The sequence below is a fragment of the Durio zibethinus genome, chromosome 25, assembly GCF_047325235.1.
Source record: "Durio zibethinus cultivar Kanyao isolate XHJ-2024 chromosome 25, ASM4732523v1, whole genome shotgun sequence".
NCBI classification, from domain to species: Eukaryota; Viridiplantae; Streptophyta; class Magnoliopsida; order Malvales; family Malvaceae; genus Durio; species Durio zibethinus.
Genome location: NC_143186.1, coordinates 20327239 through 20342973, shown reverse-complemented (window position 1 = coordinate 20342973; position 15735 = coordinate 20327239). Strand labels below are relative to the sequence as shown.

Genomic DNA, 15735 nt, shown 5'->3' with positions numbered 1-15735 from the left:
GCATATATTGGAATTAATTAAAGATTCTTTTTCTAAAAAAAAAAAAAAAGAAAAAAAAAAGAGCGATTCTAATTCAAAGCTCCTAATGCAAGATTTAACCCACAGCCTACCTAACATAAACCAAAGTTAAAGGCCAGTTTAAAAAAAAAAATAAAAGAAAGAAAAAACTTGGATCTTTGATGAATCTAAAGTCTTAAATCTTGGCCAAATGCAAGTCGGTTTGGGAGTTTTCAAGTAATTTTAAAGCCCATGAACAAGAAACAAGTAATCCTTACAGAGTTGCTCATGACTCTTTCAAAGGAGAGATCATTCAAGGAAAAAGCCAACCTGCGAATCCATACAATCTCTGTCACGTTGACAAGAAAATCCCAAGACTAAGTATTCAGTAATTCACATTGCAAATGTCCTCACACGGGTGGCATACACCATTGAATTCTGAAGAGGACATTATAAATTTATAAGAAAATTATTTCATTCCGACAACCTAATCCCAATGCCACGTTTTCCAATAACCTCCTAAATAGTACATTGCCTGTCTTATTCCACCAGATTGTGACCAATGTGCATGTTTCTACTTCATGCAATCAACAACATAAGTTTCAGTACAACTAAAATCCTCGACCGTATATGTTTCTTGTCTTCTCACGACCAGAATCAACAAAGATCCTTAGCTTAATCTTGCACTTATAAGCCCTTCAATCGATCCAACCAAGGCAAACAACGTAACGGGAAAGCAAAAAATGCTAAAACTTTGAAGCACCACCCACTTTCTTGACCAGGCTTCAATATTTCTCTGCTTCACATACATCTGCACTGGAAAATATATTGATAGAGGCCAAAAGTAGAGGCCTCCTAACACTCCCAAAACATGGTTGAAATATAGAAATTACATGGCAATAGTTGTCGTAGATGCCACAAAAATGGTGCGGAAACAAAGCCTGAGAAAATTTAATTGAAAAGCTGGTAAAAGAGGGAGTTTCAAGTTGAAATCCTTGTGTATGAATCCACTGTCAGGAAATTTCTCAGAGATCCATTTTTCAACATTTGCAAATAGTGGCTGACTATAAACCTGCCAAAAGAAGGCATGCATGGAGACAAAAGTTAACAATTTCCTGACAAATTATAAGGCTTTAATCATTTGGTAACACTTTCTCGTGAAGCTAGATATCATTTTTGCAACTGGAAATGCTAAGAACGATGATGCATGTGTACCCAAACCAGAATATGTCAATTATATAATGTAAGTAGTACCTGATATCCACCAATTAGATGAATCACAATGCATGCATTAGCAAAGTCAATGAGCCAATATGGCTCATAGAATCCAAACCTGTCAAGAGGTTCCCTGGTGTGTATCTCCAAAGGCTGCATATCCAAGTCCTCCACAGCAGATGTAGAAAAAGGTTGTAGAAGAAATTGTTATTATTGAAGCTCTCTTCATAGTCTCAGTTTCCGAAGGAGGTGACTTTAAAGTATCCTTCAAGTTTTGAAATCGTAATCATCATTTAGTTCAGCGTATCAGTCCTAAACTATCTTCAAAGACCAAACAAATACGAACTCATCTTCTTACAAACGGGTGTCACACCTGCATTTCTGATGGATTTAGAGCAGAGGAAGAACAAACAAAGACAGCAGAAACTAATCTGTCACTTGAAGTAAATTGGCTCATTTGATCATGAGCTTCATTTCATTAATTTATAGGCTTGAAAAATACAAAAGTTGTTAGCCTAACAGCATGGGTCACCATGCACAGACCCATCATTGTACCTAAACTAATCTGCTGCCAGAAAGTTTCAGCAAAAATGCCATACTAACTTGCTTCAACCACTAACACACTAACATGCTTCAGTACTAGCATGCTTCAACCACTAACACTCCTCCTTGGTAATTCTGCTGGAAACACCAAGACCTTTCCTTAATGTTTCAAACATTGCCTTTGGTAAGGCTTTGGTCAGAATATCTGCAATCTGATCTTTTGACTTGCAATGCACCAGTTTCACTTCATTCTCAGCTTCAACTTCTCTAATAAAGTGATACTTGATCTTAATATGCTTAGTTCTTCCATGAAACACAGGGTTCTTGACCATTGCAACTGTTGACTGATTATCACAAAAAAATTTTGTTCACCAGTTTCACTTCATTCTCAGCTTCAACTTCTCTAATAAAGTGATACTTGATCTTAATATGCTTAGTTCTTCCATGAAACACAGGGTTCTTGACCATTGCAACTGTTGACTGATTATCACAAAAAAATTTTGTTGGATCATCTTGCTTTTGACTCAAATCCAACAGAATTTTCCTTAGCCAAATTGCTTGATTAACAGCAACTGCAGCAGCTATATACTCTACTTCTGCTGTTGATTGAGCCACTGTTCCTTGTTTCTTTGAATTCCAGCTGAACACATTTAATCCAATGAAAAACACATAGCCTGAAGTACTTTTCATGTCTTCATGAGAGCCAGCCCAGTCACTGTCTGTGAATCCTACCAATCTTGAACTGTCATTCTTCTTGAACCAAATTCCAAGTTCATTGGTTCCTTTGATATATCTCAACACTCTTTTTGCAGCCTTAAAATGCAACTCACTAGGATTTTGCATGAACCTAGAGAGTAAATTTGCAGCATACATGATGTCTGGCCTGGTTGTTGTCAAATACAATAAGCAACCAACCAAGCTTCTATAAATAGAGCCATCAACTTTGTTAGCTCTATCTTCCTTAACAAGTTTCTCATTTTGAGCCAAAGGAGTGTTGACTGGTTTGCAATTTTCCATCCCAAACTTATTCAGGATTTCATTTGCATATTTTTTTTGACAAATGAAGATTTCTTGCTGGTCTTGATGAATCTCCATTCCAAGAAAATAACACATTTCTCCCATGTCTGCCATCTCAAAAATTTCCTGCATTTGGAGCTTAAAATCTTCCACAAGAGCTGATTTGCTACCTGTCACCAAAAGATCATCAACATACAAAAAAACAATCAACAGATCATTACTGTTAAAAACTTTAATGTACAATGTTGCTTCACTGAGGCTTTTCTTGAACCTAACTTCAGTAAATGATCATCAATTCTGGAATTCCATACTCTGAGAGCTTGTTTTAATCCATACAAAGCCTTCTTGAGTAGATAGACTTTGCCTTCATGTCTCTTGGTAACAAAACCATCAGGTTGTTCAATGTAGATCTCCTCCTCAAGATAACCATTCAAGAAGGTATATTTGACATCAAGTTAGTATATTTTCTAACTTTGTTGAGTTGCTAAGGCTAATAACAGTCTTATAGTGTCCAACCTTGCAATTGGAGTAAATGTCTCTGAACAATCAACACCAAGCTGTTGGGAGTAGCCTTTAGCTACCAATCTAGCTTTAAGTTTGTTGATGGAACCATCAGCATTCAACTTTGTTCTGAAAATCCATTTGACACCAATGATGTTTTTGTTACTTGGTCTGTCAACCAGCATCCATGTTTGATTTTTCTCAATCATTTGAATTTCTTCCTTCATGGCATTTCTCCACTCTGAAAATTTGACAACTTCTTCAAAGCTTACAGGTTCAAGAATAGCAACATTTGATCTTTGATTAATATCTGTGAGTGGTCTGATTCTTCTCACTGGTTCATGATCAATAATTTCATTTTCAAACATATAATCTTCTTGATCTTGAAAGCTTATCATGTCTGCAGTAATTTGCTTGACTGATTTTCCCTTTGATTTTTTTCAATTCCAGACAGCTTGCTCATTAAATCTCACATTCCTACTTACAATCATCTTGCTTGTAAGTGGATTGTAAGTCCTATAGCCTTTGGTGATGTTGCTATAGCCTAGAAAAATACATATTTCTGCTTTTTGATCAAGCTTGTCCCTTTTGATATCAGGAACGAACACATAACAGATGCTGCCAAAAATTCTGAGGTGGTGCACTGATGGTTTGCTTCCATTCCAGGCTTCAAAAGGAGTGTTTCCCTTCAAAGCTTTTGTGGACAGCCTGTTGAGCAAGTAGACAGAGGTATTGACTGCCTCTGCCGAGAATTTCTTTGGAAGATTCTTCTCAAACAGCATGCATCTTGCCATCTCCATGATTGTTCTATTCTTCCTTTCACTAACTCCATTTTGTTGTGGAGTGTAAGTTGCTGTCAGTTGGTGTTCAATTCCTGCAACTTCACAAAACTCATTAAATCTGTCAGATGTGTATTCAGTACCATTGTCTGACCTTATGATCTTGATTTTGCAGCCACTTTGATTCTCAATCCAAGCCTTGAACTTCCAAAATACATTTGCAACTTCAGACTTTTGTTTCATGAAGTAAATCCAACACATTCTAGTAAAGTCATCTATAAAAGCAATGAAATATCTACTGCCATTCAAGGACAAGGTTCTCATAGGACCACAAACATCAGTATGAACAAGTTGTAATCTTTCAGTTGCCCTCCATGCTTTGTTAATTGCAAATGGTAACTTACTTTATTTTCCTAGTTGACAGACTTCACACACTCCAGCACTGACTTCAACAGTAGGCATGTTTAATATAAGATCATTTTTATGCATGAAATTCAATGCATTGTAGTTGAAATGTCCCATCCTTTTATGCCATAAAGAAGATTCATTATGTGAAGTAGCATATGCAGAGGAGTTTGCTTCATGCCAATTCAAAGAAAAACATTTTTCTTTCATATTAACAGTAAAGAGTTCATGGCCAGTGGGATCATGAATTATGCATGCCTTGTCTTTGAAGACTAAAGAGTAGTTATTTTCTAGCAACTGTCCTACACTTAACAGGTTTTGATCTATTTTGGGCACAAATAACACATCTGAAATGAGTTTGGTACCTGTTGGTGTCTCAACTGTCACTACTCCTTTTTCTTTGACTTCTATGAAATCACCATTACCTATTCTGACTTTAGAGGTGCAGGTCTTGTCTAGTTCTTTGAATATGTTGATATCAGATGCCATATGGTGTGTGCAGCCACTATCAATGAGCCATGCACTGGAGGAGGTTCTGGTTCCATAACAAGTTGCAACAAAAACTTGCTCTTCTAGCTATTGTTGATTGTCAGCAACTCTGGCTTGTTGATCTGGCTACTGCTATTTTTTTCTTTTACATACCTTTTTCATGTGACCAAGTTGCTTACAGTACCTACATTGTATGTTAGGTCTGTACCAGTAATATTTCTTCAAGTGAGTAGTCTTTTTGCAGTGAGAGCATGGTGGAAATTTTTTTTTCTTTTCACTGTTTCTAGAACCTTGGTTTTTTTGGTCTCCTTGTTTTCTGCCTTTGCTTTCTGTTTGCATCTTGCCTTTCTCCTTGGCTGTAAAAGCACCTTCTGTTGAATTCTCTTGTCTGATAGCCCTTCTTTGCTCTTGAGCTTGTAGAGCATTGAACAATTCTGCTGGAGTTATCTTGGTCAGGTCCTTAGAGTCTTCAAGGGATGAGATTTTTGACTCAAACCTCTCTGGTAAGCTGACAAGAACTTTCTCTACAATTCTTTTGTCTGACAGCTCCTCATCAAGTAATCTAATCTTGTTTACTATCTTCATGAGTCTGTCATTGTACTCCTTTAAATTTTCAGACTCCTTCATCTTTAAGACTTCAAACTCTCTTCTAAGATTCAACACTTGCATTTGTCTTGTCTTGTCACTGCCTTGAAACTCTTTCTTGAGCACATCCCAAGCTTGTTTTACAGTTTCACAAGTCATGATTCTAATGAATATGTCATCAGAAACTGAAGACTCAATACAGCTTTTAGCCTTATACCTCTTTGCCTTTTCTTCACTATAATTTTTCATTTGAGTTACTGTTGGATTTGCAGGAAGTTGTGGTGGTTCCTTCTCATTTTCCACCACTTCCCACAAATCAATAGCACTCAAATAAGTCTTCATTTTGACAGTCCATATCTGGTAGTTCTCACTAGAAAAAATAGGAGGTGGAGGTAAGGAACAATTGCCTGAGGCCATTTAAGGTTGACAAAGGCTGGCTGGAAAGTGTTTGATGGCTTTTCACTCAATTTTTGGAACTCACAGATCCTCTAAAAACTTAAAGAATGCTCTGATACCAATTGATGGATTTAGAGCAGAGGAAGAACAAACAAAGACAGCAGAAACTAATATGTCACTTGAAGTAAATTGGCTCATTTGATCATGAGCTTCATTTCATTAATTTATAGGCTTGAAAAATACAAAAGTTGTTGGCCTAACAGCATGGGTCACCATGCACAGACCCATCATTTTACCTAAACTAATCTGCTGCCAGAAAGTTTCAGCAGAAATGCCACACTAACTTGCTTCAACCACTAACACACTAACATGCTTCAGTACTAGCATGCTTCAACCACTAACAATTTCAATAAGAATTAGGGAGTATGGATAGGCAAACGTTATGTCTCCAAGTGCTTGAGATACCAGCCAAACTTTTTCAGCAGTAGTAGATGTTAGAGACTCCTGGAATGGTACCCTTAACATAACCATTTCCTGCAATTTTAGCAATACCAACAACAGAAAAATCTTTGTCAAGTTCCTTCAAATATTCTACAATAAGCAATTTAAATATCTAAAAATAAAGGTTCACCATTTTACCTATAACTTTAGCGACGCCAAGTGCAAGGCCAATGATAGAATAGGAGGACTTGACTGCAGCTACTATTGATAGCCATTGTATGCTGTGAAAATCAGGTATCTGAGACAGTATTAATTGAAAAACTCCAAAAGGTAGAATATAGTAAGTATCTCCAGAATAACATGCAGCCTTATGACCTTCTTTGTGATAACAGTTTGATTTTTGAATTGCTCTGCATTCGCAAGTAGAATATTAGGGTCTTATGAAGTGGCGATGACAACTAAAGCCATACCACTTAAAGAGGAAAATCAATAGCAGTAACAGCAGCAGCAGCATCTTTTGGCTGAACTAGCCCTAGCAAATTATGATCAAGCAGTGGGAGTAAAGGCACTTAACAACACACCTCATGCTAATGGCAGATGCAATTGTATATGCTATTCCCATACCATACAAGCCTACTTGTACGAAAAGGCCACACACCCGTGCATTCTTTTTTCCTGAAAGTCCATGTTAAGCAAGCAAATATCTATTACTAGCAAGCTTAAATTAATGTAGTAAATAACAGCTAGCAAAAGGTCAACCAACAAGGGATGTCAAGAGATAAATTTTGGTAAAGATATGATTTCAGTAGGCATTGGCTTTCAATATAAGATTGGCCATTTCTTTTATATCAATGACACGGCTCTGGTGCATGATTTTGACAGAAAATTACATTACTGGCTCGTGAAGATGAAAATGCTTTATCAAATCCTAATATTTTATTTGACTGTTAGTTTTCATTTTTCTATTTTTTGTAAGACAATATACCACTATTGGTTTTTTCAAAGCCTGTTTAGATTTAATTTTAAAGTTTAAACTCTTATAACGTTCTTGGAGATTCCTGATGCATACATATAGCCATAGGAAACCAAAAATAGAAAGTGGCAAACACCAGAAGAAGGTGCGGACAAGTGGAAACTCAGGAAAAGACTTGCCCGAAACAATGAAATTTAGTGGTGTAGTTTTGTACACGTATGCAGTATGATTAACTCAGAGATTCAATGTTTATACCGGTCAAAGGCCACAGACAGACATCACCATCAGGATCAATTTTTCATGATCATCATTGATTTTATTTCTTTTAAGCAATATGCAATGCATTCACTTTACGCAGGTATTTAGCTGCATTTCTTTGAAGCTCGTTTATCTTATTAATTAAATTTCCTTCTAATACAAGGCAAAACATAGTCTCATGGGCGTTCATGTATGGATTTTATTTTTAATTTTTAGACAACAACGGTGACAAGAAAATTCTTTTAGGACTGCAGAATTGTGAAGCAGCGTTACAAATACAACGTTACCTATCGTTTTTCTTAATTTGTCAGGTTCAGCAATTCAATCTACTATTCCACATCAACCTTTCTTATTTAACTACCTTCAAAACTCTAGCATCCAATAATCATGCAAAAAACTGGATATATACAGGGTTTTTTCAATGTTTCTCTGTCAACAAAAAGAAAAAAGAAGATAGGGACTTGAAGAATGGAATGATTAAGAAGATCTTTGAAGTTTGAAAACTGGAGTCGATCGATAAACTGTTTTATAGTCTCACCTAAATTGATGTAAGCGTCTACGTAGGAGTGATTTCTGAAGGGTCCAAGCTCAGGATCAGGAGTTCTATAGCAGTTGCAGAGAAGATATGTGGAAATGAAAGTGATTAATGCAAAGAGAAGCATAGCCAAAGGTCCTGCGAGCCAGCCAAGTTGAGCCATGCTCCATGCCAGAGAAAGCACCCCTGCCCCTATTACCCCAGTTATTATATGTGCCACCGCGGTCCATACGTTCCGTTCGATTTACCATCAATCAAATGGTTCCATGTTAAAGATATATTCTTATATATACATTGAGAAATGGTATAGATCATGGATTTATGATCTATATCTGGAAACAAACATTAAAACAAGAGATCAAACTTACATTACACATACCAGTTCTGTGGAGAGTAATAGGTTGTGGGTGGCGCAACAATGGGGTTTGATGATAAGCATGTGCTTCTTCTTCTTCTTCTTCTTCTTCTTCTCCTCCCATGGCGTATAGTTGTTTTGTTTCTCTGTGAGTTTGTGAAAGAAATGAATTTATATTTATAGGAGAAGGCTTACGTATGAAGAAGCAACTTTGAATTGGAATAGAATTTTACTATCGTGTTGCCTAGAACTTGTGTGAGGCAACGCTATATATATATATATATATATATATATGGAAGATTATATTTAAGTGAAAACGTGTAATGCAAACAAACACAATCATAATAATTGTTACCACTGCCACTGTCATATTTTGGATCAAAACATTACAAACATTTCTTTTGGTTCCTAATCTAAACATTAATAAGCATTATAGTTTTCGAAGTGAATAATTGTCGGACACATGTAACGTTTCATACTAGTATCAAACAAACCAATGGTATGTTGACGAGTATCCTCCTTCATGGGAGAATTGAATATCCTTCAATTCCTTGGGCCTTCAGTGTGCTTCTTTTTAGGCATTCGACTTTGGGCTTTGTTAATGTAAAAAGGAAGGGCCCAGCAACGTGCAGTCCACATCACCGATTTCCATTTCTTTATTTTTCTTCCGAAAACAACCCTTCCCTTCCCTCCCGTGCTCTCTTTTTCTGCTTTTCTGCCTCTTCCCTCCTCCTTGGGCGTTAGTCTATCGTTTTGGAGGAGTAATCTTTCCTTTTCAAGAGGAAAGGAGAGAAGAGGAGAGAAATCGTCGACCACTTCGACCAAACTACCCTGATTATAAACACATCAAGCAACAACCTTCCACCAGGGCTGTCCAACAAGCTCTTCTCTCCTCTTCCGAAAACACCCAAAAGCCTTCCCTTTCTGTTTCTGTTTCAACTTTGATGCTGCTGATGATGAACATGCACATTCCATTGCACCTCTCCCTCTTCTCCTTCTCCATCACGTTCACGGAAGAAACTTACGAGAACCGATGGGACTGAACAATGGTTACAACGTTTGGAGGATTTAATTACACATTCAAAGGAGACAGATTCAGCACCACCTTTCCAACTCCGACTCAGACTCGGACTCATCTGAAGAAGAAGATGGGGCAGTTTCAACTTCAGAAGATGCCATTTATGGCCAAAAAGGGGAACCCAAGTTTGACTTAATGAAATCAATGCTACGAAAAGGTTACACTCAATCCAACAACACAAAATCAAAGCTTGAAGAAAAAAAAACATCGAAATGGAGGTTGCAACTAATAAGCCTAATAACAAGATTGATATAACCAATGTAGGTGGAACTGCAAACAAAGACAGTGCTGAGTTGATAAAACAAAGGCTGGAGTGTTGGGAGTGTTGGAGGAGTTGAAGATGGAAGTCATAGTTCCTATTTACCATCCACATTTGCCACGGTGGTTGGTTGGGAGTTAGGCCAATGGCTGGCATTTTGCTGCATGGTCCGCCTGGCTGCGGCAAGACCAAATTGCCCCACGCCATTGCCTATGAGACTGGTGTTCCTTTCTATAAAATCTCAGCTACCGAGGTGGTTTCTGGTGTCTCAGGTGAATATCCTCTCTTTTCTTTCTATACCTCTTCCTGCTGAAAATAATTATTAGGCTGCATGAACTCAGAGCATGATCTGCGGCGTTATTGCTTAGAGTTTATATGGAATTAGTCCTTAACTGTGATGGGAAGCTTTTGCCGAGTTGTGCATTTGCTAATAATTATATATTTTCATTAATATCTCAGGTGCATCAGAAGAAAATATCAGGGAACTCTTCTCAAAAGCATACAGGACAGCTCCATCAATTGTTTTCATTGATGAGATTGATGCCATTGCATCTAAAAGAAAAAATCTGCAGAGGGAGATACAGGGCCGAATTGTCACACAGTTAATGACTTGCATGGATAAGTCTCATAGACTTGTGCAACGAAATGATAAGGAGTCAAGATCGGAGAGCTCTGATTCCAAACCTCGTTATGTCATTGTAATTGGAGCTACCAATAGACCCGATACCGTTGACCCTGCACTTCGGAGACCTGGACGATTTGATCGCGAGATTGTTCTTGGTGTTCCGGATGAAAATGCTACGCATCGAAAAAGGAAAAATGATGAAAATTTTATTGTAATGACTTGTATTTTACAATAAGGCTTAAAGTTTACTTATACAAAGGTAAATTGTTACAAAATAAAAAATATAATAAATAAAAATAATAATTAAATCAATTTCTATAATCACCTAATCAATATTTAATATTTTCTAAATAAATATCAAATCAATCTAGAATATTACTAGAATAATATCATCAATCTAGAATATTACTAGAATATCATTGGCACCCCGTAAACTCAATATGGAGGCCAATTTGAGTTTGAAAACTTGGATAAGAAATTGACCAAGTGGATGTGATTTAGTGAAGATATTTGTTTTTTTATCAGCACTGGTAACATGAACAAGTTGAAAAGTTTAAGCAAACAGATAATGACGAATGAAGTGACAATTAATTTTAATATGTTTAGTACGCTCATGAAAAATATCGTTATGAGCTATCTGAATGGCACTTTGATTGTCACAAAATATAGGAGTACTAGAGTGATGAGAAACACTCATATCTTGAAGTAGTCATCGTAACTATTAAAGTTTTGATGTGGCATCTACAAGAGCTCGATACTCAATTTTAGTGCTAGAGTAGGACATCACAGTTTGTTTTTACTTCACCAAGAAATAAGAAAAAAATCAAGAAAGAAACAATAGCTTATGGTAGAATGACGATCAGTAGGATCTCCTACCCAATCAACATCATAATAACAATGCAAGTCCAAAGAGAAACTAGAGGAAAAATGCAAACCATGGAACATAGTACCTTTGACATATTGTAGGATCCAGAGGATAGTAACAAAATGAGTAGATTGAGGAGTAGACAGAAATTAACTAACTAGATGAATAGCATATGCAATATCTGGACAAGTAACTATCAAGTATATGAGACTATCTACCATAGTTCAATACAAATAAGGGTTTGAAAATGGTGTACCATCATAAAAAGAAAGCTTCAAATTCTGTTTAAGTGGTGATGATGTAATCTTGCTATTAGTTAAACTTGCTTGAGCAATAAGATCAGAAGCATACTTTGTTTGAGACAAATATAAACCAATAAAATCATTAGTGACTTCAAGGCCCAAAAAAATAACTCCAAGGACCAAGATCTTTCATCTCAAACTTAGAATGAAGAAAAGTCTTCTGATCTTAAATACCATTTGCATCATTACCAGTAATGATCATGTCATTCACATAAAATAAGAGAAGAGTAGTATCATTGTGAGTAGTTCGAGTAAAAAGGGCAAAATCATGATTACTAGATGTAAAATCAAGTTGTGCAATAGTGATACTAAACTTCGAGAACTAAGCTTTAGGGGCTTACTTAAGACCATATAAAGCACATCGAATATGATAAACCATGTTGAAAGGTACAGATGAACTAGAAGGTGGCTTCATATAGATTTTCTTGGCAAAATCACCATTCAAAAAGGCATTTTTAATATCCATTTAAAAGGTTATTCACTTTCTAACTGTAGCAACAACTAATAGTGAACGAATAGATATGAGTTGTACAACTGAGGTAAAAGTCTCTTTATAGTCAATATCATATTCTTGTATAAATCTTCGAGCAACAAGATGAGCTTTGTAATGTTCTACTGACCCATCAGATCTAGTCTTGATCTTATAGGCTCACTTACAATCAATCACTGACTTATCAGAAGGTCGTTCAATAATATCTTAAGTATAAATTTTTTTAAGAGCCTGAAGCTTTTTTGCCAATGCTTGCTACCACATAAGATTAGAGACAGCTTCACGAAAATTGTGAGGTTCATGTAACGTGGCTAAAGCATAATAACAGTGAAAATTATGAAGTTGAGTGTTGGGTTCCCTTACCTGAGTGAAATGATGAAATGGAGGTGATATGTATAGGAAAGGGACAACTGCATCAATAAGAGTCTTAGTCAGACCAGACATAATAAAAGTGAAAGAAGATGGATCATAGTTTGAGTAAAAAATACCTATAATAGTCTCTTTATTTGAAGAAAAATAAAAAAATGAATCTATAAAAATACACAGAGAGGAACATGGTCAATATAATGAGGACATGTTAGTAAACTTTTTATGTTTCCAAAAAACTACACGTCTTGAGATGCAAAGATGTTTAGAAACTAGATCATAACACTTATACCCTTTGTGTTTTACATCATAACCCAAAAAATAATACAATCTAGCTTTAGGTTCAAGTTTAGTCCTTTCATGAGCAAGAAGTAAAATAAAGCAAGTATATCTAAAAATTTTGAGAGAATGATAATTAGGTATCTTAGTGTATAAACACTCATAAGGAGACTGTGTGCCTAATACTGGTGTAGAAACATGATTAATAGTGTAAATAGCAGTGAGAGTAGTTTCACCCTAAAAATGTTCAAGAAAAAAAGAAGAAATGAGAACAGCATGAACTGTGTCAAGAATATGACAATATTTTCTTTTTGCTCGACCATTTTATTATGAAGTATATAGGCAAGACCTATGAGGAAGAGTCTCATCATCCTTTAACAAGTTACGAAACTTAATTTTTGTATATTCAGTAGCATTGTTAAACCTAAAAATTGAGTTTATATCATGTTATTGAATTCATAAAAAATGGATAGAAGTCCAGTTCTTTGCTTGAATAAATATATTCAAGCATAACGAGAGAAATCATCAATAAATATAACAAAGTAACATGAATCTCCTAAAGTTGGTATAGGAACTGGACCCCAAATATCATAATGGACTACATCAAAATGAGCAGATGAGATAAAATCACTTTTATTAAAAGATAAAGCACTTTGCTTTCCAAGTTGACAAGACAAACAATAAAAAATATCATGAAAAACATTACTTTAGATGCCGGTTAAAGCAAGTGACTTTATTCGAGAAAAAGATACAATTCTTAGCCTAAAATGCTTTAAATCTAAAAAAATTAAAGAGTTAGTTGTTTGAGATGCAGTAGCAATAAGCAAATGTTATGAAAATTTCAAAGTTTCAAGCTCAAACAGTGTTTCAACCTTACGCTTTGTCTTAACTTTTTGACCTATTTGAGGATCCTATACAATACAACCATATTGTTGTGAAAAATGCAAATCAAGACCAAGGTCACAAAGTTGGCCAACAAAAAGTAACTTTAAAGCAAGATTAGGAACAAAGTAAGTGTCAAATATACATACTTTTGATATTTCAATAATACCATTGTTGCTAGCTTTTAAGACAGATCCATTTGATATTTTAATGATTGAACCATTAGGTACATGTATCTTGCTTTTGAATAAAGAAAGGTTAGCAATCATATGATTTTTATAGGCAATATCAAATAACCAAATATTACCTGATGTGGCAACATACATGGTAGGAGCATGAGATCAAGATAATACTTGATTGAATAAAGTTCAAAAATCAATGGTGGAGATTGTAATGATCTCAAAAGAAGACTTAGAAGTGTTTGGTTTAGTGGTTGTTACCGCAGCAGTCTTGTTAGTGCGAAGGTCATGAATTAGACTACCGTTATAATGATATTTAGCTATACATTTCTAAACGGGATGATTAGTCCTCCCACATCGTACATAAAACTTGTGGAAAGTAATGCTAGTACTTTTCTGAGGAGCAACAACAACAATGTATCAACACTATAAGTCCAACTTATACCCAATCAAGTTTCCTTAGATATCAATTCCATATAAGTATTATCCATAGTTGGTAAGGTATATCGGTGCAAAAGTAAAGACTTGATAATCTCAAATTCATCTTAAAGTGCTATTAAAAATTGAATAAGATGAATTTAATTTTGATAAGTAATAAAATTACCAGTATCATTTTCATCTTTGTATTTTGGCTCAGAATTGTCAAGCAAGTCTTATAAATGTTGCATTTTAGGATGAAAATCATCAATTTATTGACTTGGTTCTTGACGAAGATAAAATAAAGTGGTTAAAATATGATATTGATGAACAAGAGTAGTAGAGTTATATCGTGTGACAAGAAAATCTTAAGCATCTTTAGCAAGTTCAAATCACTCAAAATGTACATTGATAGAAGAAACAGTGGTGTTGGTGAACCATATCAGAATTTGATGATTCTTAAGTTCATATTCCTCTAGTCGATCTACAAATTTATCGTCAGATTTTTCTTTTTTTCTTTCTGGTGCTTTGCCTTTTCCAGTAACAAGTCATAAATTTATTCCTTTTAGATAACTACGCGCAGCTGTAACCTATCTATTGTAGTTATTTTCATCAAGAATAATGGAAATTAGTTGTACATTTTCTCGTTGAATACCTGCCATTAAGCTTTTGAAAAAAATTGAAATTTGAGAAGTTATGAATATTGATCTAAAAGAGGAATCTTAAAGATGGGAAGAGAAACGCAAAAAATTGAAGCATGAAAGCAAAAAAAATGAAGTTTAAAAAAGAGAATAAACCAATGATGAGAATAAGCTAAACTGTTACAAAATAGAAAATACAATAATAAAAATAATAATTAAATCAATTCATATAATTACTTAATCAATATCTAATATTCTCTAAATTAATATCAAATCAATCTAAAAATTACTATAATATTATTAAAATAATATCATCAATCTAGAATATTATCAAAATATTATTAGAATATCATTAACAGGCATTAGATACATTTTGTGCTTACACGAAATCTTATATTTGAAGGCTCTTTTGATCTTTTGAAAATAGCTAGGGCTACAACAGGGTTTGTTGGAGCAGATTTGGCTGCTTTGGCTAACAAGGCTGGTAATCTTGGCATGAAGAGGATCATAGACCAAAGAAAGCATGAGTTTTCTAGAGAATCTATAGATGAGGAACAAGCTAATCGCGTGTATGCTTAGAGGCTTGCATGTGTTCTTTGCTATTATCTGAGTGTCTATCAATGCCTCAGATATCAAAGGTTTCTTTTTTCAAACCTTTATACAAATTACAAAACCAACAAACATAGATATATGGCTGCCATTCCATGTAAAAGCCTAGTACTTGGTCTTCTTGGCTTGTCAACATTTAGTTTATTGTTAATTCAGTAGTCTTTCAGCCGAACGGGGCATCTTCCTTCCTCGTCTTTATCACTGTTACTGTTGTCACATTCTAGTTTCAGTCATAACCTAACGCCACTTGTCCC

The 15735-nt window shown here is 35.2% G+C and overlaps 1 protein-coding gene and 2 pseudogenes across 2 annotated transcripts; 1 reads left to right on the top strand and 2 right to left on the bottom strand.

Moving 5' to 3' along the window:
* Positions 1 to 131: 131 nt before the first annotated feature.
* On the bottom strand, positions 132 to 8654 carry LOC111275535 (putative amino acid permease 7; annotated as a pseudogene). The gene is made up of 8 exons (XR_016333554.1): positions 8514 to 8654; positions 8138 to 8371; positions 6950 to 7043; positions 6567 to 6778; positions 6330 to 6461; positions 6272 to 6274; positions 1252 to 1477; positions 132 to 1069 (listed from the first exon to the last, which is right to left on the bottom strand). The product of XR_016333554.1 is annotated as a putative amino acid permease 7 (transcript).
* Positions 4661 to 6027, bottom strand: LOC149511779 (uncharacterized). The gene has a single exon (XM_089754209.1). The coding sequence runs from the start codon at positions 5946 to 5948 to the stop codon at positions 5079 to 5081; it is 870 nt and encodes a 289-aa protein (XP_089610335.1). The 5' UTR covers positions 5949 to 6027; the 3' UTR covers positions 4661 to 5078.
* A 336-nt stretch (positions 8655 to 8990) lies between the features above and the next one.
* LOC111275494 (uncharacterized) lies at positions 8991 to 10271 on the top strand (annotated as a pseudogene).
* The last annotated feature ends 5464 nt before the right edge of the window (positions 10272 to 15735 follow it).